This window comes from Tinamus guttatus, unplaced genomic scaffold (genome assembly GCF_059628265.1).
Source record: "Tinamus guttatus ecotype Peru unplaced genomic scaffold, ASM5962826v1 Tinamus_guttatus_pri_ptg000308l, whole genome shotgun sequence".
NCBI lineage: Eukaryota > Metazoa > Chordata > Aves > Tinamiformes > Tinamidae > Tinamus > Tinamus guttatus.
The window spans coordinates 2,872,625-2,898,901 of NW_028288842.1; the positions used below are offsets into that span (position 1 = coordinate 2,872,625).

At 39.4% G+C, this 26,277-nt stretch overlaps 1 protein-coding gene across 1 annotated transcript; it reads left to right on the forward strand.

The window, feature by feature from the left end:
• Positions 1-6,019: 6,019 nt before the first annotated feature.
• LOC104568508 (solute carrier organic anion transporter family member 1C1) lies at positions 6,020-25,686 on the forward strand. Its single transcript, XM_010215410.2, has 14 exons — positions 6,020-6,161; positions 6,812-6,953; positions 7,065-7,197; positions 8,524-8,654; positions 8,870-9,016; positions 12,842-12,940; positions 13,751-13,993; positions 15,013-15,177; positions 16,256-16,451; positions 18,819-18,981; positions 21,634-21,815; positions 23,133-23,197; positions 24,091-24,208; positions 25,383-25,686. The coding sequence occupies exons 1-14, from the start codon at positions 6,051-6,053 to the stop codon at positions 25,603-25,605; spliced, it is 2,118 nt and encodes a 705-aa protein (XP_010213712.2). The 5' UTR covers positions 6,020-6,050; the 3' UTR covers positions 25,606-25,686.
• The last annotated feature ends 591 nt before the right edge of the window (positions 25,687-26,277 follow it).

Here is a 26,277-nt window from a genome sequence, read left to right on the forward strand (position 1 = left end):
AGGCACTGCTCACGGTGCTGGCTACCAGTGCAAGGAGGCTTGTCCCTCCTTGGCCTCTGGATTGGGCATTTTTTTGTGCCCCTGCTATGGCTTTTAGGATCTCTCCTAGGTTTATGAGATTCCTGATTAGTATTGCTTGCATATGAAATACTTAAAACAGGTCATTTCAAATGGCATGAATAGGAGGTGGTCATCTACCTTCTGTAGACTGACTGTGGTAGATACATTTCCACTTTGGAGCCAGTGTGTTTGACTGCTTCGTTGCTTGCTTCGGAGTGTAAGATGTCTAAGGGACGATCTATCAGCATTCACATTTGTCCTCCTTCCACTACTAATCGCTGCCTTCAGAGGAAACCCACAGTGTGACGTGCAGATGGAGCTCTCCGAGTGCTGCTCTTGCAGCCACATCAGCCGGACAAAGCATCGCCATGGAACCTCTAGATTGCAAGCTTGGCACTTGGGACCGGGCAGCCCAAGGCTCTGACTCTGTTGACCGTCAAGCTCAACCAGGTGCAACTAGAAGAGTGGCAAATCTGTTGCCCTTGTACAGTGCTTCTGCCACTGATGGATGAGACGCTGGTCTCCATGGGCTGCCTCTTGAGCTGGGGCTGCCACCTGGCTTTCCTCTGTATGGCACATGGCCAAGCCTAAAATTTCTGCAAGCTCTTAAGTGACTGCTGCAGTTAAAACACAGCATGACCCTTGGGACACACAGGCCAGCTGCACATGGGGAATGGGCACCCCCTTGCTTTGAATGCCCTTATTTGTCCCCAGCTGCACAATATCTTGTGCCCGTTGGACGCGGTTCACAACACACAAAGGCCGTCAATGGGCAGCTCCGTTCTGCCAGGTGCATCACACCGGGAACACCATGTCCTGCTTTGGGAACCTGGCTGGCAGTGGTAAGCAGCACCATGCCCGACTAGAGCCAGGAGGCAGCTCCCATTCTGAGAGCCCTTCTCTGTGCTGTCCTAGTAGCTCTGATGCCCACCTGCCCAGTGCTCATCATGGAGGGGCCACTACTGCACAGCCCGCTGCAGAGAGACAGCACCGAGCCACCATGAAGGAGGAACCATCTCCCTCAGTGACCACAAACAGCAGCGTGTTTATCGATCTGCTCCTCTGCTGCTGATTTTCAGTGCTGTCACAGGCCTTGCAGAACAGGTTCCCAGCGGGTCAGGGCCAACTAGCTGTCAGACACAACAGCCTTCGTTGTGGCTTGTTGAGAGGCACCCACGTGTGCTGCTGATGGGACTCGCAGCCAACACGTGCCGGGGGGTTGGCCAGGCCCTGGTGGCCATGGCTTGCCTCACCAAGACTGCCCTCCCACAACCAGGGCCCTATTTTTATTCTCGTGTCTATTAGCAGCTGCCTCAACACAGCTGAGTGCCATTCTTGGAAAAGCTGCCTTTTTTTTTTTTCTCTCCTCTGACTGTAAAGGGAAACTGACTGTCTGCTTCATCTGGATTCAGGCCGTGCTGTCGTGAAAGTGACTCCTATCTATCAGTGTAAGACAATTGCAAAAAAAAGTCATGGCCTGTCAAGTTAAACCCCTCTGCATTCAACTTTAAAACGCTTTCATGGAAGTGCCAATGATTTTTTTCTGAGTATCTCACTTTGAGAGCTTTGCTCTGCCTTTTCTCCTCCTAGGCAATGGACTTGCAATCACATTTCCCATAGCCTTCTGTAGTTCTAGGTGACTGCAAGCAGGGGGCAATGAGAAACAGAGAAGCCACTGCTAATGTTTGTATTCCTTTTATTCCTCAAATGTTGTAATATCCTCATTGTTAAAACAGGTCCTAATATAGGTTGCAATATATACAACTCCTAAATAACCAGATAAGGTCAATTCTGCTCTATTTTGATGATGTTCTGGGGAATGAATATAAGGATTTTTTTACATATATCGTTAAGTCATTAAGAGCTAGGGAAAGACAGGTTTTCTTTGCTTAAATGTATGTGTAGTTGAGATGGTGAACCAGTTAACCTAAAGTCTATGTTTGATTGTGTTTGCTGTAGTCTGAGTTGTTTTAAGAGAAAGAAAGTTTCATACATACATTCATTTCACAGGATAGGACTAGATCAATTAATCTAGAATATAAGTATTTAAAAACTGATACTCAAAAATGATAATTAAAACCCCTATAGAGAAAATATATCTCTATTGAATGTATCCTTACCCATGAATGAGCTCTATTCTGATCGGTTTACTATCTGATGGCAAGCCACAGTGTAAATTCAGCCACAAATTGGAAAAAGCAAGTAAAGTCTCCTAATTTAAAATATGTATATGTGTAAAACCATCACAGTAAAATACATAAAAGAGTAGCAGACAAAATCCAATGGTAAGTGTGAATGTCACCAATGAAATGATTTTCTGCAGTTCGCTAGTAATCTTCAAGGGAAAGTGGGAACTTACATATTTCTGGACTCAGATTACAATTCAATCTACCTTTCAGGTGTGAATAATAAATTGCCATTCATTTCATTGAGTCAAATTAATCTTCAGCAAATCTCTTAAGCTGTGGTGTCCGTCATTTGTACTGAGAAGGCTACTAAAGGCTACTAAATCATCTTACAGATTTTGGAAATTTACATTTCACTGTAAAGAAAAGTGATGGTTGCACAATGCTTTTCCTCTAGAGTTTGTGAAGTTATTGTAGCAAGAAGACCTTTTATTGCTGTGTTTAGATCTATATTTACATTTAGATCACTTGAGAAGAATGGCCCATTAATAAAACGTGAATCCTGCTTTGTATTTTTGTCATTGTACAAGTGAGCACCATGCTGTTATGCGGCAACAAGCCAACCCCAACTCCCCATTCTTGAGAATCTTTTTTATAATGCCTGGAAGGACCTTTAGGTCAGATCCTTAGATCCTTTTTTTTTTTTTTTTCCTGTTCTTTGAATAAATCCGCTCTAAAGAAGAAAATGATTAGCCACTTTTGCATGCCCTGTGTGCCTGGTCAGATGTGGCAGCTGATTTTCTCTTTGTGGGTGGTCAGCATATGAGTGTCACACCAGTTCTATGGGATAGGTCCATTGCTCGTGTTTGGCCAGCACGCTGCTCTGAGGGGTGGCTGCATCCTCCTGCCTCTCCCATTGACACCCACGGGGACGACACACAGTTTGGTTAAATTGCCGCAACTTCTGACACCCAGAAAGCTATGGCAGGAGTCAGTGATTTCCTGAGGGCATCCACCTTGTTTTAGGTGTCTGTGAGGGTCTTGTCATTGGGGTAGTGGCACAGATGACTCATATTCAAGCTGCCAGATGTGAAGGAACAGCTCATGTCCTCCTGAGGAGCTAAGTCACCCCTAAGTGCAAGTCCTGGTGTTTGCAAGTAGTACACTTGGGAAAACTCTCAGAGCACTTGCACGTGAGCAGAGTCACTCTGTAGTTAGTGTGGCAGAAAGTTCCCTCTGTAGAGTGCTTAAAGTAGCTTTAGTATTTAGACTTGAGAAAAAAAAAGAAAAAAAAAACACAGAAGAAGAAAACAAGTTGTTCCTCCTGGGAGAGGCTGGCACCACTAGCAGGCTGGCAGATAGACTGCCAACGTAATGACAGCACAAGAAACCTGCCTTCTTTTGCAAAGCTTTTGTATCAGTGACTGTGGGAAAGTTTTGCAATCGCCGTAAGAAGGAAATCCAGAGTTTAAAAAAGTGTGGTGGAGTGCTCAGTGCTCTGCTCCTTTGAGTAGGCTGCACTTGTGCCGTGACGTTGCTCTGGCTCCAAGCCTGCAAGCCCTTGGGCACAGGAAAGCAACAGCCTGACACAGAAGTGACACAAAGTAAGTTGTCTCGCTCTCCGAGTCTCTCTGTCTCTCCCCACCTCTCCATCTCTCTCTTTTTTGCTGTTTCTTTCCTCTTGCTTGCATGTGTGTAATGGCTGCATGCTGGTGCACAACTGAATGAGGTCTGTGAACATTGCAGTGTCACTAAACCTCGAAAAGAGGATCTCAGTTCAAAAACACAATTCCGCAATTCAATTTTTCTATTGAAGGATAAGCACTATGGACATTCGTGAAATATTTTATCCCTCTGTACTGAAGTTATTTATTCCCATTAATTCATTTTTAAAAATTGCTATTAGTTTAATCTTGTGTTGTTTTCTCTCTCTCCTTTTTTTCTGGTTCATTTTAAATATTGCAGATATCAATGATTAACTGATTTACCAAAGTCCAGGTTTTTGTACAGTTGCCACTGAAAATGTTATTATTTCATTAGGCAGAGGAAAATTTGACTTAATATAGTTCTGCATTGTCTGTATGTTTCAGGTATGTTATTAGGCTGGCAGTATAACTTTAAATATTGTGAAAAAGCAAACCATATCACTGATTTAAATAGTGTTTATTTAGCAGATTGAGATATTTTGGCAAAGTTAGTCATCATCAAAATACAAATCAATAAAGGATGTATTTGCTTTAGAGAACTCTTGTCTTTCAACTAACATTTTGTAAAGATTGGGGTAAGTTTGAATTCACCATACCTTAATTATCTAAAACTACTGTTTTCAATCTTTTTTGAGTTGTAAGCTGGTAAAACTGGGTTAGGGAATGTTAGATCTTAGAAACTTCATATGATGCGGAGTATTGTGTAATATATATACGCTTACTTTTCATAGTTACTACTGGAGGGTCCTCCTGGAGTAGGATTTGTAACAAAAAATGATAAAGTGGAAGTGCTTATGAGGTTTTATATCACTTTGTTAGGCATTAGCACCTATTCTCAGTCTTCAAGAGTAACTAAATTTGGGCTCTGGTTGGATAAGAGAGCCTTGACCTTTCTGAGGGTGGGTGGACCTGCCTGCCTTGCCTGGGAGAACAGAGCAATCCACGGGAACAGAGAGATCCTTGCATGTTAGCTGGTGACGTTGCAGAAGCCCTGCGACCCCGGCGTCTAAAAGCTCTCATGGTGCCCCAAGATAGGGCTCAAACTCAGAGCTCGACTGGCCTCCAAGGCCTGCAGGATGAGGCCTTTGCTAAGGTCCTGGAGGAATTCAGCACTTCTACAAACTGGAATATCTGAGACATCAATGGGCAGGAAATGTTGCAGGTCAATGTTTATGTCAGGGCATGTTAGAGCAAACTCAGTGATTTCAATACTTTTGCAGCAGTTTTCTGACAGAGGAACTTGGCAGTAGGTCTTTTTTACTTGTTTTCACTTTAGATCCTTCCTATTAGGTTTTCCCTAATCAGTCTAACTTACAGCTACTCACATAGCTATGACAATTCCTTGTAACAGAGTTAAATTTTAATGAGAATTTTTTGGCAGTCTCCTTAAAACAGCTACAATTACCATCTTTTTTTTTTTTCTTTTTGCAGAAACTCATGGCCCATATGCCTTGAAGATATCCATTGTTTCTTTTGCGCTTTGCCCTTTTTTTTCCCTAATTCATCTTTGTCTTTACCATATTCCTTGCTTTGTTTCCTCCTCTCACATCATTTCAAGGCTGATTCTATGTACATTTATCCAATAAATATTTCTTTTTTCATAGGAGAACTGCCAGAATTGTGCAGTGGAGTGTTGAGAATTACTGCAAATTCATAGATGATGAAATCTGTGCAAACCTTTGTGAATATTACACCATATCTGTAGCCTTGCTGGGTCAGACCAGGGCTTGATTTAGCTTGAGACAGTGACCAGAAGCAGATTCCTAAGGAATAATGTAGGAATTAGTTCAAGCACACTGGAGATGGTTTTCTGAAAAGCTCTCCAGCTGCTCAGGGACTTCCTTTCTTCATACAGATACTGTGAGAAACTTATCTCTATTTTCCTTTTTATAGAATCAAGATCCTGAAGTCTTCTAAAAAGCAGATTTACCAAAGCAGGTGCAGCAACCCTTAAATCATTATAATGGCATTTTGAACCCTGCTCAAGATTCTTTCGGAGAAGAAAAAATTTACTGTGTAAGTGCTTCAAATAGTGTCTCATTGTCTAATGTGCCTGAAAAATGTTGCTGAAGCTTTTATTGCTACGTGAATAATAGGTGACTCATGGTCGTATTTTACAATAGGAAGGCCTACATATTAAATTTAAAGAAGGAAAACCATGGATGGGAGAATCACTACTGGCCAACATAAGGACAAGCCACCATTCACAGACAACAATGGCAGAGCAGTTCTTGCCAAGCACATGTGCCATGATTGCTCAAAGTTAAAGGTATGGAGAGTAGCCCTCAGCATATATTTCATTTAGAAGACTGAAAAATATAAATTGAAGTTCTATCAAAATGTAGTTAATTTTGCGTGGTAGTAATTCATGCTACATGTATGAGAAACAGTGTTTTAGCTTTTGATTCCAAGCACCTCAAGCTCAATAGATGCATTCATTGGTTAAAAGATGGTGCCATTTTTTTGCTAATGAATGCATTACAGATGTGGTGTAATCCTACAAGTATTAATTGTTAAACCAGCTACATAATTTTATCAGTATTTTTAAAAGAAAAAAAGTAAGAGTAAGAAGAACATGCCATACTAATGCTACTAGTAAAAAAGAGCTGTATGCTGCAAGTCTTCTCTAATAAAGGAAGTGGCTAAAAATTAGTGGTAGAGAGGTAGAAATTGTGCAGAATCAATGCCTCAATCAATTAACTTTCTTCATTGCAAAAGAAGAGGCTTTGCAGGCTACTGAAGTTAAAGCAAGTAGCACCCGCTGTTTAAGTGAAAACAGTAGAAAGAACCTCTTGACCTCTTCATGAAGAATTAGATAACGAAATATCTGATTCTTATGTTCCTTGAGTAGGTTGCTGAGCCTTCCAGACATAAAGAAAAATTTGTTCTTTTGCAAACTCCAATATTTTCTCTCTTCAGATATTTCTTGGAGCTCTAGCTTTTTCCTTTTTTGCCAAAGGATTTTCTGGAAGCTACATGAAGAGCATGTCCAGTCAAATTGAAAGGAGATTTGAAATTTCCTCATCAATTGTTGGCATCATTGATGGCAGTTTTGAGATAGGTATGTCTACTTTCTGGAATAGTAGAAAGCTACCCCTTCTTAACACGTTATTCCCCCCTCTAACACATTTTCTTTTGTAATCTTACTGATATCTTTTTTTTGATGGTGCAGGTAACCTAATGGTAATGCTATTGGTGAGTTACCTTGGGCCAAAAGTCCATCGACCAAAATTAATTGCTGTTGGATGTCTCATTATGTCACTTGGAGCATTTTTATCAGTGATGCCTCAGTTCCTAATGGGACGGTAAATATGGACAGTTTTCACAGTGTGCAGTAATTGAACTTGATCGTATGATTTATTTTAAATCCTACATCTCAGTTAAAACCTTGACGATTCTTTCAGAAAACTGGAAGGTTTTAGTAAATGGATTTTTTAAATATTGACTCTCTGATTTCCTTTCTGAAAGCACAGCTTTTTCAACTAGGTAGGTAAGAGCAAAATTTGAAGTTCAAAGTGTTTGTATAGCTACAGAATCTTATTCATAACAATGCATAAGCTGAGTTGAATTTTTCACATAACACAGATAAATGCGGACACAGATCTTTTTTTAAGATTCATTCCTTTTTTAAATACTTAAACTCTTACGTGAAGGGATCTCTTTCTCCCTAAAGGCTATTTATTTTGAGCTCTTCAGAATTATGGAGGTGTGTACCTACCACCCACTGGACTAGCTGGAAGAGCTAAGCTTCTAAAAAACGTGTACGATAAGTAAGCTAAGTGCCTGCATAGCTGTCAGAAGCAGTTCTTTCCTCTTGAGTTCCTCATCAGCCTTACTGAACTGTAGTTGAAAATAAAGCCCCTCTGTCTCTAAAAACTAAAAGTATTTGTAAATCTTCCTTAGCTCCAAGACTTGCATAAAAAAAGCTTAGAAGGAGTTATATCTGGGGATGGTGGTGCACAAAGTGATCAGCCACCGCTCTGCCTGTGAAATAGTAGAGAGCTTGTGCTGCAGGGGGCAGAGCAAGGGAAAATCTGATTTATTCCAAACCCACAACTGAATAATGAAGATTCTCCAAAACTCAATAGCCATGGGAGCCTTACTGTTGTCCATCATAATATTAAATGCTATCACTTGATAGCATCCTTGGAGGGAAGATCTGCTCTCCATTCCTGCCAGTGTGGTGTAGTTGTAGCCAGACCTGCTACAGGTTACTCAGCAGTCTCACAGTAGTAGCTGGCTGTCTAAACGCAGCCTACCTGGGACTAGGGTTTTGCAGCCTGCATTAGTCTTGTCATAGACATATGTAGATTACCATTAGATCCTGAGACGGCTGATTTTAAATAGAGATATTTCGATATTACATGTCTGTCACATAGGTAAGAATTGTTGCCAGTGGGGAAAAATGTCAGCAATATTGTATGTGGACAGATGGTGGACTTCCGTCCTTGATTCACAAAGATGGTCTCTTAGACCCAGAAGAGCTTTTTGGCTCTTTAACTAAAGAAAATATTTGTGTTAGCATGGCCAGAGCATTTTGAAAAATCCCATGAGCACAAGATTCATATTCATTTCTTGTAGAGAACAGAGATTTTCCTATGTCAGTTGTATTTTACACAGTTGTTTTCCAGTTATAATTATGAAAGGATAACTGTTACTGTGGACAACTCTTCTACAAGTTTATCAGCTTGCTCCCCAGCAGTGTCTGTGGACCATCCAGTTTTAAATGTTACAGAAACACCAAAAGAAGTGAAACATTCCGGTAAGCATGAAATTTGCTACTGGAACCCTGTCTTTAGCTTATCCTCATTTTGCATACTCTCTTTTCCTGAGTAATAGTGAAGCCCTTAACAGAAACCCTGATATTTACAAGCCCATAATGGAGTTGTAAAGTGTTTTATGTTATGTTATTTTTCCATTGCAAAAAGATATTTTCAGAACTATGTTCACAAAAATGTTAATTTTTGTGGCCTGCAGGATGTGAGAAAACATCAAGTTCCTATCTGTGGCTCTTTGTGTTGATGGGAAACCTTTTACGTGGAATTGGGGAAGCACCAGTTATGCCACTGGGCGTTTCATATATTGATGATTTTTCTAAAGAAGAAAACTCAGCATTTTACATAGGTAATATGCAAATGTGTGATGTTTATCATTTTTTCTAGCATTCCTGTAGCCAAGCAAAAAAATTTGTCTGCTCTATTTTGGCACTTTTTCATTATGCAGAGGTGAATAAAGAATGCTAAAGAGATCTCAGCTTTACATTTGAGGGATATTTCCCAAAGGCTCCACTTGTTTTCTACATTTGGCTTCTACAATATGAGCCAGATTTTTCTCTACTGAAAAGAAACAAGGTCAGATACTTATTTCTCCACTTTTGTTTATTATTCATATCTGGCATTAGAATATCACCTTCATTACACAGCTTCAGAGACTAAATTCTTCCTGATCACCTACCCATAAATACCAGAGTTATCCTTAATTACAGTAAACATGTTTCAGAAACATTTACATGGCATTTTGAATTTTACAGGCAGCAAACTTGCTGATGAAACCTTTTATGTCAATAGTTAACCAAGGACAAACCAAGCCCTTGCCAGGATGTGGTAACAAATCACTTCTAATTAGGATGTTGTTGTTGTTGTTCTGAGGCAGGATATCCTATTGCCCAAGACAGAAAGTCTTTACACCCAAGCTAATTCATTTATTGCCAATTTGTTTTTATACCCTGAAGTCTCTGTGTGACTCAGGATTCTTGAAAATGATACAGAAATTAAAATTGGTGAAGCTGGCTGGTCATAGAGTCAGAGTCCGTACTGATTTCAAGAAATAATCGATGAGCGAGGCTGCAATGTAAGGCCACTGCAAATGCCTTCATTTGGTGGTGAGGAAATCTGTAGCTTGAAGAAAAAGGAAATACTATGTACAGAGGACAAAAATCCAAGTTCTATTCACCAGACATTTGTAATATTTGTAATACCTCTGAGCTTATAATTAAAGTCAAGTTAAAAAAAAGAAAAAAATGCAGAGCTGATTTTTCTTTTTCTTGTTAGAGTCCAGTCTAGGAGGGATTGTGATGTTTTGGGAGCTACTAAGGAAATGAGACCAAAAGTATAAAGTATAAGGAGAGAGAGAGAATAGTATAGATTCAACTGAATGAAAATTTGAGTCATGTAACAGAAACTTTTTTTTTTGATGTATCCAGATGCTTCATTTTGACATTCTGAATAGATTTTTTTCAGAGCCATATTCAGATAAAAGATTTCAATATTTTACTGGACTGACCAAAATGCAAAAAAATCACCCCACTAAATATAGTAGGCCTGTAATTCCACTTTTTGACCAAATCTAGCTCTTCTTACACATTTTTATGAGTTATACAAGCCAATTCATGAGGGCATTTCTGTCAAATATTTAATAAGAGTTTTCATTTATAATGAAAAAGGCAAGTTAAGCCTTGCTCTTGTACTTTAAACACTGATCACATTATTTGACTCTGAGCCAGAAGCATCACCTTCATGTGTCTCCATTTCTTCTCCTGCTCTTTAAAGTTTTGCTGAGCAAGAATGCAGATTTCTACTGCTAATGTGCCATTATTTATGCCACTGTTGTGGTAGAGACAGCTTTTCACTGAACAGAATACAGCTTTATGATCATTTTGGTAGAGCTGTAGTGCAGCTGATAGTAATAAAACTGCCATAGAATGGAACAGCAAGAGAACAACTTTTTTTTTTTTTAGTTTATTTTAGCTATCTTACAAAACTTAATAGAGGATGATAACTTTGCTATAGAATTGTATAAGACAGAAAACTGATCTTTTCAGGCAAGCTTTTGATTTATGTAGGTCTACCACGCCATCAACATGGTCCTGAGTTAATGCCCTTACTGGTATGATGCACTGTACACTGCATACAGTCCTAAAAATGCTTCCACATAGGGTGACTGCCCCATATGTCTATGACATATAACAACCTGACTCACTGTCTGCAAGCAACGGGTATTCATGAGGAGGTAGGACTGCGAGGCTCTGACCAGTTTGCTCTGAGAGTGCCTTTGGCTGGAGTAAATGCTTGAAAGGCTGAGACTGATTGACTGCTATTTTTTATAAGTTATAAACTTGCAACTAGTATTCCATACTAATCACCTAACTTAGGTATTTCATAGTATTCAGATATCTAACTCCTGCTTAGGTGCCTCTAGAAGTGTTGCCACAGCATCTCTGAAGATCCGGTTCAAACCAGAAGCTTTTGATGGACTTTTTTTTTAAAAAAAAAACGATTTCTGAGCATAATTGAAACTTAATGTTGACATTAGTAGCAACTAGATTTACCATTCTAGAAGATGAATAATAGGCAATTAAAATTATTTAATGACGTGTACTCCACTTCCATGGATTTCTCACTGAAAGAGAGCCTGTGAATGAACGAAATTACATCACAAAGTTGAATGTTAACATATAATCCTGTATCTATTGAAAGCAGTGGCTCCAATAAAAACAAGTCTGAGGCCAATGTATGTTGTAAATTTTAAAACGGGTTATATACCATAGTTAGGTATCAATATAAGGGCTAGGTTGAGGTATGCTAATTTGCAGCAGCTGATTAATTTATATGTTTGCATGATTTGCTGTTTACAGTTCAGGCTGCTTATTAATTGCAAAGGATAAATACAAAATTATAGTGGGAAAATATCATAGTGAACTCATTTGATTTTATCTTATCATAATATAGGTGAAATTTATTAGATTAGAGAAAATATTCTTTAATTTAAAAGCTATGCAAATGTGAAACATAAGTACTTCACATGTGTTCAAAATTACTGCACCTATCCTTCTAAGTTTATATCATCTTAAAGAGATAAGCTATAAAATACCAGTCTGCTGATACTGACATGCTAGGTTTTTTTACGTGTTTATTTTAGAAATTTAATACTGAGTATCTGAACTTTGGACATGTGCTTTCATAGTGCAAAGGAGTAATACCTGCTCTAGATTAATTGATAAACAGAAAGAGCTGTTTCCTGACTTCCAAAGTCAAAATCCTGACTTCACACAAGTCAAATGTTTTATCATTAGTATTTAATTTAGAAGGCTAGATTTTCAAAACAATTAAAGTAAGAGCCTGAAAGAAATATGCCATTGAAATAACGAAGCAGGGAGGAAGATTCATATGGTTACATTACACTGTAAGAATTCATTATAGAAGTCTTTGATCATTAGTTGAGCAATCACTGTAATCAGCAGTGAGTTTGCAAAACTAATGAGTGAAATATCTCTGTGGTATAACAACACAGTATGTACATAAGTATGTATTAATTCATCCATTAAGTAGTTTGCTTATTTTACTGCTCAAGGAATCAGCAAAGGTTCTGTCTATGGTGTTTTATTTGAATACAGCCAGATTTATATTTCCTTGTTGCCCAATGAAAATATTGTCAAGGTTCACTCTTATTGCCTCTGTCATTTATATGTGACTCTAACCTTCAAGAATATGTCCTTTGTATGCACACTGCCAATTGAACCGCTGCAACTTAAGCTACAGACCTGAAAATATAGTACAGGGAAAAGTTCTGAATTCTAAAATCACAAAACACTATGCAAGTTATAAACATAATTATGATACCTTCAGTGGGCCTAGAGTAGTACGATCTTTAGTCAACTGCCGTACGCTGAACTACAGAAATCTGAGAACTCCTCAGGAGGAAAAGACAGGCAAAAACTACTGCAGTATAGATTCTCTATCCTCATATTTGTTCTGCCATCCAGTAACCCACTTCACATTGAAGCTAGTGGTCTAGGGACTTACGCTTCATTTTCTTGCCTCTAAAAGTATTACTCTTAGACATTCTCAGGTAGACTGTGCCCATTTGTTTTCATCTCCTCCTCAGAAGAGCAGGATGCTTGTCCACAGAGTGTCTTACTCGCTTGTTTGTCATGTCTCCTTCATGCTACAGGTGTGGTGAGATCTGCGGGGATGTTTGGGCCAACCCTGGGCTTCCTGCTTGGATCTTTCTGTGCCAACCTGTGGGTTGATATTGGCGTTGTGGATATTGGTAAGAAGCTGTTGCAGCATGATCATAAAATCATTGTGATTGGAAAAGACCTTCAAGATCATCCATGATCTAGCTTGATCTAGATGAGAGGGCTGCAATATAGGAGCCAGCATGCTAACAGTGCATACCCAGGTTACTAGTCCAAAAAGCAGGTCTCTCTGAAGATTTTTGCTACTCAAAAGCTGATGTTATTGCTATTTGATTTACATCTTCAGCACCTCAGCGTGACTGGAACCACCCTTATTACACCTTTGCCTAGTAGCTGGGAATGAATGAAAAAATGAAAGGGTACCCCTTCTCAAGAAAACAGTGAAGGGTTTTTGTTTATGGACATTTGGCAAAGTGGTTCTCTGAATAAAAGTGGAAAAGGATCTGTATGAAACACTATGTCATTATTGCATACGCTTTAGATGTCTCTAATCCCAAGAAAAATTGAGGAACTACAAGGATAAACCTATTGATTTGGGGGTTGGAAGAAGGAGGGGACAGTCAGAAATTGAGAAAGCTCAGAAATTGAGAAAGGGAATTTCTTCTTTTGGTGATTAAGGGCTCTCATGCTGTCACCCATCCCCAGAGAAAGTGTTGAAAGGCTAGTCTGCTGCAGGAAATGTCACCATGGATCTAGATGGAAACACTGGCACTTCTTACTTTTGACTACATGATTTAATACAAGCTGCCTTTTAAGTCATCACATGAAATATAAATCTACTTTTTCCTGCTGTTTAAATCTTATAAATTGAAGTTGAAATTAAAGTTTAATTACTGTAATACTGTATTTAATTTCTTTTCCTATTTTTCTGTATTTTATAGATGCCATCAACATAAATCCTAAAGATACCCGTTGGGTTGGTGCCTGGTGGCTTGGATTATTGATCTGTGGAGCAGTCAGCTTCATAGCTTCTTTGCCTTTCTGGTTCCTGCCTTACTCCTTGCCAAAAGAAGGAGAAGATGAAAATCAGAAGATTAGTCATTTGTCTATGGCTATTCAGGGAGATCATTGTAAAATAGACCCCCCAATACAGCCACAGTTAAAGTTCTCTGAGGCCGTAAAAGGTGAAAGATTACAGCCAAACGTTTGCACGTGAATTCTCTCCCAGGGCTCCACTCTGAGATGAGCAAGGGTTTGCACAGCATCCAGCAAAATGCATGTTGCTGCAGTGCATACGATGGACAAAAGCTCTCTCTCTTAACTGTACTATTATCCTTGGGTGCTGAGGGCTTGCTTCAATCCTCCTGCTATGCGAGATGGTTGGAAAAAGCTCATGCTGTTGCTCTGAGCACTTGCCAGTTCAACACAGTAGTAGTCACTTGATCTATTATAGCTATAACCTTAAGAAGAAGGGCACAAAACATCCCAGTCCTTCATCAACAAACAGTTTTGGCAGGTTTCTCTTTAACGGACACCAACATCTGGGAGGGAAACATGGGGCTACATGGAGCTATAGCTCAGTACCTCCTTGGCAGGTGGGGGAGTTCCTGTATAAATACTCAGTTACCCTGGCTTTGATAACTTGGTATAATTAAGATTAGAAACAAGTACACAGTGCTGGACTCAGTCCCGCAAGGTTTTTATTCATATGTACGCACGTACAATTTTATGGATTTAGATACTTTACTTAAGTATCCCAGCAAAGGTTCCTGCCTCGTATGGGGCTCTCATAAGGTTTGCAAAGGCTGCTGCTTTAGACAGCAAATATTTTATTGGCATTTAATAGAGGATCTTAATCTTGAGGCCTGTTTGGCCTCATACTCTCCTGTTTGGGCATTGATGATCGGTGTCGAAAGTTGTGTTGTAGCCTTTGATGAATAGTCACAAAGAGGATAAACTGGGATTTCTGATGTATCATTCCAGCATCCCCCATACTGTTCAGCATTGCTGCTTCATGCAGCAGCAACTCTGTAAATCACGTCTTGGCAGTGGAGAAAATTCTCATTTTGGCTATCATACAAAATAGGCAAAAAATTATATCCTGCTATTAATTAAATCAAGATTGAGTTTATTAGCTAACAGATGCCAAAATGATTCTTCTCTATGTTTAGCAGGGTGTACAGCATATACCTCTCCATTGCAGATTTCCTACCAGCTTTGAAGAAGCTGTTTGGAAACCCAATTTTCCTGGTGTATGTGCTCCTCACTATTTTGCAGTACAATTCACTTGTTGGATTGATAACCTATGAGACCAAGTTCATGGAGCAGCAATTCAATGTGTCAGTGGCAAAAGCCATCTTTCTAATTGGTAGGTATCTGTCTTCTTTTTTTTCTCTAAGATCAAGAAGGAAGATTTTATTTGTTTTGTCTGCTACTTTAAAAAGGGTTTCTGTGAACTTTTCTTTGGTTAAAGGAAAGGCATGTGGAATGTTTGTCAGTTTCCTACAGTATTTTGAAAATGGATGTTAATTTTCCTGATATTCCTAATACCAGCTAGAGGATTACTAGAAATGGATTATTTTTTCTTCACTTGAAGCTTTTCCCAAAGAATGTCTTTGACATTGTGAATTTGTGTCAGTCTTCATGGAAACAAACCCTGCATAAATTGCAACTAAGCAGCAACTAAAAGAACCATGATTGTTTAATTTCAAAAACATCCAAAGAAATGCCTTATTTTCCTTTCCAGAATAACAGTTTGGTTCAAATGTTCTTTAGCTTTGATTTACAAATACAATTTATTTAAACAATCAACAACAGATATAAAAAACAGATAACATTATTATATATATAAATCCAAGAAGTGTAAGATTTCAGATCATTCTATTCACCTCAAAATTCTTCTTTCATTTGCCAGGTCCCTTAATTTTTTTTTTAATTTTAGTCCTTAAAAAAAAAAGAAAGCTGAATGATAATATTTTGCAGAGTTGGATAATCACAGTCTAATAACCATGGCAAGAAAACTAGGATATTTGAAGACACGCAGAATCTGTATTCTATTACTTCAATCTGAAGCAGGTCTGCTTTTGCTGTGAGTCAGATACAAAAATAGAAACAACTCTTTTCCCCCACTCTGGCTTTTTTTGAATGCTGGTAAAATTTTACACAACAGCATGACAAAAAAAGACACACAGAGAAAGACAAACCCCTCACAATAAAAAAATAGAAGCTCTCTATTTGGCTTTTTAAAACTGTAACAAGAGGAGGAAAAATGAGCAGGTAATAAAAGTTAGATAAAGGTAACAAAAAATTGTAGAACCTCAAAGGACCACTCTGAAAAAAGGTCAGAATCTGCTTGTTTGTTTTTGAAACTCCTAGTATCAGATATTTTCTCTAAAAAGGATCTAAGTAGCAGTAGTTGACATATTTCTGTGGCCTTTTATTTGCAGGTGTGGTACTTTTACCTATCACAATCTTGGGGATGTTTCTAGGGGGCTTTCTGATTAAGAAATTCAAGCTGCAAGTAACTGCAATGGCAAAGTTTGCATGCATCACCTTTATACTCGCCTTTCTGCTAAATCTCCTGTACTTCACGTGCAGTTGTGAGGTGCTCCAAGTGGCTGGATTGACAGTGTCCTACTCTGGGTATGTATTCCCCTGAGTTTGTGCTGGTTGTGCCTTTTGCCATCATTTTTTCCTCTCTTGTTTTGGTTATTTTGCATGCAGTTGAATTCTTTCATTCTCATCTGGGCTATAATCTCATCTGCACTAAGAACCTTTCAATTTAGAAAACATTCCAAACTGGATTTGGATGAGTTCTGAAATAGAGCCTCTCTGTTCATTTACTGTAGCATATTACTGTAGCTTTCTGTATAAAGATATATGTCTATTTGTATGTTTAAAAGCTGTCTTTTAAACCTAAGTGTAGCAAATTTATCTACAAGTGTCAGTCAGTACTGTTTCAGCTTGGTGATGCTACTGTGACTATATCATTTCTTCTCTCCCTTACTAACACACACAAGTGGATCCTACGAGTTAGAATAGACTTGACAGGCTCAATTGATACTTGTGTTGGGGATGTGCAAAATTCCTATGACTTTGGCTTTCAAGTTTCAGTTAAACTGGATGTTTCTTTTTGGAAAAAGTTTACTGCTGTTTATTGGCAGTGTACCTTTTTATGCTGGCAAGCTACTAAAGAATAGGAAATTGATCTCACGCAACTGAAATGTTCATATTTTACTTCAAAGATTTAATTTAAAGCTGGCCTCCTGCTGCTCCTAGAGAGACTGGGAAGTGTAGAATGTGTTGAAGGTGGCTTCCTCATAGCACCCCAGTGGCTTTACATCTAGAAGGGACTATGCTCTAGCTCAGTAGTTGTCAGCCTACATTGGTAGTTACCAATCTCTCTTGCCATCTGGGGCTGCCTACCTGTCTATCTGGGTCTATTCTTTTCCCCGGAAGGTAGAAATTGTGTTAACCAAGGAACATGCGCTTCCCTGATAGAAGATTCCCCCTCCCTCATCAGGGCCATGCCATGCCTTCTTGAGAACATTTTGCCTACTGTGCAAATTTAGCTCAGTCTAGTCTGGCAAATTTAAAGAGGTTTTAAAGGATTGAGCTGAATCTGTTAGAGCTTGTTGGATTTTCAGTTCAGACAGAAACTCAGGCCTGTATTTCAAGAAACTGAGCATATCTTCAAGAATATATCTAGGTATCTTGGCAAACCTGAAACCCAGTTCAGTTTTGAGGTTACCTAAGCAAAAGATGGCAGGTTTGGCCAGTGGTGATTACTGTGGCCAAGTACAACATCAGATACTGCAGACTGAACTAAACAATAAGCCAGAAATGTCAAGATAGCAACTACTGAAAGAGCCTTTGCAGCTTTTCTACCCCCTGACAGTTGAGAGTGGCTGGCAAATTTATCACGTGATCAGACTTTTCTGATCAAGTGAGTCACGTACTATTCCACCAGTTTACTAATTTATGGTTTGAAGTCCAGACATATCACAACAAAAGCAGAAAGGAAACCAGTCATTTTCTATTCTAAAAAACTTAGGAGGAATGTAACCCCTCATGAGGTTTGTTTTTGGTTGAGGGGTGGGAATGGAGAAGAGGAATATTTTCAGTACTATTTCTTTGATTTGTGAGTTCAGGTCATGTTTTTTAAATTTGTGCATGCAAGTCACCTTAAAGCTTAGGTGATTTGTGGGTTGTGGCCTCTTCACACTTCCTTGAAAATTGAGCCCTGCTGCCATGCCCACAGAACTGTTGGCCACTTCTTTAATTCTCAGCTCTCATTGCCATCTTCTTACTTAGCGCTTTGGCTGTCAGTTACATGCTTTTTAGAGAAATGTTAATAAAAATGGAAGTGATAAAAGCCCATGATAATGTATCATAACAAATTAGATTTGATAAGAAACGACTCAAGCCTGGCCAAGATCTGGTGGTTCTGCTGCTTCAGATGATCAGAGCTGACGTGGAAGCAGCACTTCCCCCTTGATGCGCTTGGCTTTCATTGCCACTAATTTGCTCTGATCCAGTGAACAAATGTCAGGAACACCTTGCTGCTATAGTTTTGTGGGAAGTATGTATCACTGCCTCCAACATGCAAGGCTCCACTAGCAGGGGAGATCATGGCTAGTCTACAGGTGACAGAGATTGTGTTTCCTCTCCTTTTTCTTGGACTGAATTTTCAAATATTTTCTCCTACTTTGTGTTTCTTTGTGTTCTCCTACCCTTTAAAAAGCCAAGGATACCTACTTTTTAGCAATAGTGCATAAAACTTAATACATGATGAGAGGAGCTCTCAAGATAACATTGGTTTAGCCGACAATAGCTTAGTCTTCATAAAACAGCTTCACGGTCTATTGGGCACTGGATACTAGCAGATAATCTGCCCATAGGTGTTCCTTCAATTTCTCATTTTTTTTTCCTACTTACTCTCATATGTTTTGTCTGAAATTATAATTCAACTACATAATTCTTTTGTTTCTTCTTGACCTTTTCCTGCAGCTCAAAACAAATCTCACCCCAGAACAGTTTCATAGCCGGTTGCAATGCTGACTGCAGCTGCAGGATGAATCAATGGGACCCTGTGTGTGGGGACAACGGAATCACTTACATGACAGCCTGCTTTGCTGGATGTAAATCATCAACTGGAGTTGGAAAGGATATGGTAAATGTATAGGTGGACAGATGATTATTCATATTGCTGGGTTTCTCAATCTGTTCATTTTGGCTTTCTAATCATTCTGTTTGGGCTTTTTGATTAAGAAACTCTGTGGAGACAGATGCCCATTTTGTACTGTTTAACCGTCAAGTAGAAACTGAGTGAATTCAAGGTGCTTTTATTTTAAATTTTTGAAATTTAACTCAAATGATTTTCTTTTCAGCAAGATGATTATTTCATTTTAAGTTTCTGAGGAGATTTCTTGTGCATAGGTTTGCACAGCTAAGAGTGGTCTGCTTCAGAAGGCCTTTGTCTTTGTTATTTTACCAGCAAATCCTGTGGTGGGAACTCATGTGCAGACCTATATAAAACTGTGTGCTGGTTTCATGAATTGGTATGAATGGTACTGAAATTGTTATCATACCTGAGCTGCTGTAGCACTGGAGCAGCAGCTTCACAGACCATTCAGGCAGCCTGACTGTGCTGACTTAAATAAATCCTACTTCTAAACAATACAGTTGTAAGACCAGTAAGTGTTGGTCTGTGTGCTCACCTTTGCTTAAACTTCCTGCAAAGTTTTAAGCAAGGATCCATCACTTGAATTCAGCTAGACCATGGGCAGAGGAGCACCCTCAAGAGCCCAACAGATAACAGAGATCTGTTGGAGGAGCATTTTGTGTGAGCAATGTTTAGTTCTCTTTAGGCCATATTAACTGGTTTGGTTCAGATCATCAGCATATAACAGTTCATTGTGCCTGATGTGAGATAGACAGCATTCAGTGGCACTGCTTGCTGGAGACTGACCGCATCAGGGACTGGATTGATATTATTGCCGTGGCTGGATTTGTAAAAGGGAGATTCAAAGCTCCCAGAAAGTGTTTTCCCATTTGCAAATTATACTGTAATTGGTGTTACTTTTCTGCTGCAGTTTATAACACTCGAAGTTGAGTATAATCACCAATTCATGTGAAAGATCCTAGTCTGCTTCAGCGAGCAGTAGACTAGGTTAGTCCTAGTCCTTGCTGAACATGAGTGCTTAGACTAGTGCAAGACTAGGTGGCTGAACTACTGTTTACTTGTGTGACAACCTCAATTGACCAGGTCAAATTGTCAGTTTGACCTGAATGAAGGGATAGAGTGCTCCCTCAGGAAGTTTGCTGATGATACCAAACTGGGAGGAGTAGCTGATACCCCAGAGGGCTGCGCTGCCATCCAGAGGGACCTGGACAGACTGGACAACTGAGTGGTGAGAAACTTCATGAAGTTCAACAAGGACAAGTGCAAGGTCCTGCACCTGGGGAAGAATAACTGTAGACACCAGCACAGGCAGGGGACTGATGTTCTGGAGAGCAGCTCTGCAGAGAAGGACCTGGGTGTCATGATGGACAAGTTGATCATGAAACAGCAGTGTGCCCTCGTGGCCAAGAAGGCAGGTGGGATTCTGGGGTGCATTAAGAAGAGCGTCTCCAGCAGGTCGAGGGACGTGATCCTGCCCCTCTACTCAGCCCTGGTGAGGCCGCATCTGGAAAATTGTGTCCAGTTCTGGGCTCCCTAGTACAAGATCCCTCTTGCGGAACTATTAGAGAGGGTCCAGTGCAGAGCCATGAAGATGATTAAGGGACTGGAACAACTGCCCTGTGAGGAAAGACTGAGAGAGCTGGGCCTGTTCATCCTGGAGAAGAGAAGGCTGAGAGGGGACCTGATCAGTGTATATAAATACCTCAAGGGAGGGAGTGAGGAGGAGAGGGATGGCCTCTTTTCAGTGGTGGCCAGTGATAGGACAAGAGGAAACGGTCACAAACTGAAGCATCAAAAGTTCCACAGGATCTTAAGGAAAAATTTCTTAACAGTGAGGGTGACAGAGCACTGGAACAGGTTGCCAAGAAAGGTTGTGGAGTCTCCTTCTCTGGAGATCTTCAAAACCCTCTTAGACACAGTCCTGTGCCACATGCTTTAGGTGACCCTGCGTGTGCAGGGGAGTTGTACTGGATGATCTCTAGAGGTCCCTTCCAACCTTAACGATTCTGTGATTCTATGATCTGAAAAAGCTTTGCATTGCAGGGAAAATACATAGAGCTCAAACTCAAGTCTTTGATTGTCATATTTATGGCCATAAACAGTATCCAAACAAATATTTAAGTTATGCAAATATTTAAATATATAAAGTTTACAAATACGTTTATGTGTGTATTTACAAATGTTACTCTCTTCAATGGATATGACACAGTGCACTTGCAATCCAAGGCCAAATGTTGATTTAGATATATAATAGTAGGTACCCATGTTAGCATTTTCATGCTCCTACCGTTATTGTTATTTATGTACTTCATAGCATCCCTGACCAGAATGGCTTCAGATTTTGTATCTGAATTTTATAGTTTTGGCCCATCTTCATCATACACAAAGCACTTTCTGTCCTAGCTTCAGCACGGCCAAAACCTGAATCAAGGTGCTTTGTGTCTCTGGAGCAGCTTAGAACAACTGCAGCATAACAATGAACGTGGCCATAAGTCTGTAAAGACGATTAGGGAGGTTCTCTCAGCATAAACAACAGCCTGCCTGTTACATGGAGTGAAAAACCTACCTCTTTCTTAGTAGGTAGTGCATAGGATACACTGAATTCTAATTAAATAAATTCTCCTTCTCATCTTCTTTCAGGTGTTTCACAATTGCAGCTGTGTGGAAGGACAAGGGCATGGACTTGGCAATTTCTCCGCAGTTTTGGGACAATGCCAAAGAGAAAGCTGTACCAAAACATTTCCCTATTTTTTAGCATTACAGGCTGCATATGCATTTATTTTATGCTTAGGAGGCACTCCAACATATATGATAATGTTTAGGTGAAATACTTTGCCTTACCTTGACCATAAAGCTTGGGGAACAGAGAACCAAAGTATGATATCTGCCATTTCGTTCCTCTTCTGAGGAATGGCATTCAAATCAAAATGGGGTTGTGAGTCTTTCCCTGTTCTCTAAAATCCACCTCCTTTTGGAGGGATTATAGAATGTTTATCCACCACTTAATTCCAATTTAAGGCCTAGTACATAGTTTGATGATGAATAAGCCTTATGATCCTGTACACTACATTTTTATTGCAATTAGATGTATGTATTTAACAGAGCAATGAATTTGAAATAAGATATGGTGCTAACTCACTTACGAAGTGGCTATACTTTGCACACTATTCTGGAAAAAAACATTCACCTTTATTAAGAGGCTTGACAGAAAGTTTTGTTGTCTCAGAATTTTATCTGTACTTTGCATATATGTGAGGAGTTCAATAATTTATTTTATCTAGAGCTGGTATAAACAGAATTATATTGGCAGCAATATTTTTTTAAAATTTTTGTTCCCTTACTTGTCAAGCAGCATTACTATGTTATACTCAGAAGAAGAGATCATATTTTATACCTTTCCAGTCATCTTACCAATGAGTTACAATCTTCAGCAGGCAGTGCACATCACTAGCTAACTTTCTTCCCTAAATTGCAGTATTTCTTACTGTAGCTGTTCTTACTGCTTGCCTGGATTATGGACTGGGTAAACTGTACTGGGAAAAGCTGCCAGACAGCTAGTGCAAGTAATCAGCAGTTATTAATAATGCTAGAAAAAAAAGATATGATAAACTAACCTAGCAAAACCTCCAGTCTGGGAAATGGACAGGCCAGAGCAAATAACCTGTCTGCCCTGGTGCCTACTCTGTGCTCCCTTCTACTCTTTCTGTGAATTCTTCTAACCTGCCTCATGGGCACAGGTCTTGACTCCACTGCTAGGAACGAGGTGCTTTTATAACCAGGTAACTCATGGTTGCTGTTTCTGCATAAAATGCTAGAGGCCCAGGTGGGTTTTATCTGCATATATCCTCTCAAAAATTCTTAAAATTTGCTCTTCTTAGATTCAAGAGCACTTTCTAAAGGTTCTCCCATTTAGCTCAACAAGAGCTCATCCACTGATAGGAAAGGAAGGAGGCTGAACTTGTGAATTTTTACTTTGACAAATGTTTTCAATTAGAGTCCTGATGAAATGTGCTAGGTAAGTCACAGTACCCTTGGGAAGGGGCAGGTGGAGATGCTCACAGCACAGACATCAGTGTAGCCGCCTTAGTCTACTGTTCCCTAAAACATCAAACTAATGCAGTGTTTTGTTTCCTTTTCAGATCTGTTTCACCGGACTTGAAATCCTTTGCTGTGGGAATTGAAACTCTAGGTGGCAGAGTACTAGGTAAAGCTTTGTTTCGTTTTCCTTTGGAATTAAAGAAGGCTATAGCAGAGAGAGACCAAAGCTAGCTGGTCGGATGTCCTTGCTCAAGGCCAGCTACCTGCGCAGGATGAGTCTGGATAGTCTTCAATACTCATGAAGAGTATTGCTCCCCATTGCTGACCATTTTGGTTACAGCCAGGATGTGGCCTACCTAATTTTGCCTTCCATGTTGTCCTACAAGAACTACTCATTCCATTCCTCAGACATGTAGTGTGTCCTGCCTCTTGTAAACCTTGCCTTAACCATTGGAAATTTTCCCCACAGAGATAAGCCCTTTTAGTCATTTGGTTCTCTCCCTTAATCTCTGTATTCTGTCTGAGTGCTGAAATAGCTGGTTCATTATATTAAAACATTATGACTGTGTTTACTAGACCAGCCACATACTTGCGATATGTTTGGTTTTGATCAAGTGCTTAGATTGAGTCCTTTGCACTGAATTAACCATTTTAATTGCAAATAGTTGTATAATACCCAAATAGGCATATTAGATATACCTATTAATATATCATGGGACATAACACCACCAGGGAAAGACAAAGAAGTTTTGGTTATATTATTTCTTCAAACAACAGAAGTTAAAATTATGATAATGCTATTGAAGTATTTGAAGTATTGAAGCTATTTTTTCCCCCTGAACTGATACTGAAAATAACGATGCTGTAATCATCCATCCATTTCACTCCCTTTCAGCACTTAGCTAAAAAAATATTCATGATTCTTGTTATCTCAAAGGCTGTTTTCACCCTTATTTTCAGCAGAAACCTATACTCAGGTTCATTTTTTTATTTCTTCACCATGACTAAATTCTGACTTCTGTGTTTTTGAGATCACATGAGAAGGACTTTCATTTGCAGGAGGACTCCCAGCTCCTATTTATTTTGGTGCCTTAATAGATGAGACTTGCTTGAAATGGGGAACAAAAAGATGCGGGGGATCTGGGTCTTGCCGAGTATATGACACAAAAGCATTCAGGTGAGTTCCAGTTTTCAGAAAGTGGTTGGGAAATTGGCAGCTAAGGTATACTTAATGAGTCCACCAAGGACTGAGGTACACTTTTACCGGTGAGAATTGTCCGGAAATTAAGGATATTTCAAGCATCAAAACTACTCTTTTTGGCTATGCCTTAGTTGCTCATATGAGGCACACGTTTGATTAAATTTGATATACAGCATTGCAGCACACTCTTCTACATTGCCAGAATTTGTATCTTTAATGAAGTCCTAGTGCATTGAAGGGGAGATTGCAATGGGGAAAATGGTGTTTTGGGGAGATTGAACAACCCTAGAGTAAGTGTAGTGTTTGAAGTCACCCTTCCTCACCTCCTCATTTCTCTTCTTTCTAACATAGAATCATAGAATCATAGAATGCTTAAGGTTGGAAGGGACCTCTAGAGGTCATCTAGTCCAACCCCCGTGTGCATCTCATGAGCCGAGGACACACTCAAGTATCAGGTAGAGATATAGTCTGGTTGTTTTTAATCCATGTTAAATACAAGATTTCTCAGTCATCTTCATTACCCAGTGCATCTTCATCATCGTGTACCAGTTAAGGTCTTCACACTTTCTCCAGGCAGCTGCTCTGCCTAGGCAAGAAGCAGTTCCTCAGCTGAATTGTCCTTTAACGGAGGGGATTTTTGTGTGAATGTGAAGGCTTGGAACAGGGAGAAAACCCAGGACTGAAAAACAAACAAAAAAAAGCAAAACAGGGCATGAGTTTACTGTAAGAGGTTACTATAGGATTTTACTATTGAAAGATTTGGTCACAAAATGTACTTGGAGAAGGGATGCAGACGCTGGCTGTCACATTAAGTGCTGTGGCCAGGGGCTTGGTATCCTGTTGTTGACGGACAGAGGTGGGGCCCCAGCTGCACAGCTCCTCCATCCCAGTCTTAAAATATGGTCCATGAGCATTACTAACACAGGAAGCATCTCTACTAGCAATGCAGGACCAGATCTGGGACTGGGACTCAAAATCATCAGTGTTTGCTTTCTGTCTGTAATTTCTCAAAACATGGTCTGATGCCTTACCAAGAATAAATGCCTATGCCTAATTTTATTTGATATCTTGCAAGGCTTCATTCAGAACTGGTGCATATTACATATGGAAACATGTTTTCTTGCCTTTTTTTTCTTTTTCTTTTTCCCAGGAACATCTATCTGGGACTCATTGCAGGACTACGGGCAGGAAGTTGTTTCTTATACATAGTGCTCTATGTTTTAATAATGAAACGTTTCAAAACAGAGAGTAAAGAGATGCAAGATATTACAAATACAGGAAGTCCGACCAGTAAAGAAACAGTTAATATCAACAAAAAGGAAACTCTGCCTGGTGCAAGAATTTCAGAGGAAGGTGAAGAAACTTCTATGTAAGAAAAGAAAGGCCTTTTCTGACTCTACATGTGTGCCAGGTTTTCTAAGCACAACAGAGATTTTATTCACAGCTAGTTTACAGTTTGGGTTTACAGTTTTGGTTTAAAGAAAAAGTGTTGACTTTTAATTTACTTTATCATATCTTCTTCACTTCCCTATCCAAAACAACAGAAGAAAAAAGTGTTTTAAGATTTGGGGAAACTCTCAAACCTCCTTATCCCAGTTTTCTTTCTCTACCAACTCTAAGACTGGCCAAAATTTTTCAGATGTCATAGTTTGGAATACAACTGAGAAATTAAAAGGAGAAATCTACAATAATAGTTTTTTCTTGTTTTTAGCCGCCTTTGTTTTGAGTCTTCTTTCCTTGTATCTAGTCCCATTCTTCTAAATGGCTAAATTTGCCCTGCTGGACTTATACAGTTATAGTTGCTCTAGTGGACTTCGCTGCTTGGTTGATGATCCTTGTTACAGACTTAGTCCCACAGCCCGTGCTCAGCTGAGAACCCCCCCATGAACATCAGTGAGCACTTTCCATAAAAGAAAGTGACATAAGTAGCTAGCTCAAAATCAATAAGCAATCGAAATGGTTTGAAAACAAAGTACTGTATTAATTTTGCCACACATCTAAGAATTGGAGTTGAATTAAATTAATCTGAACTGATGCAGTAAATT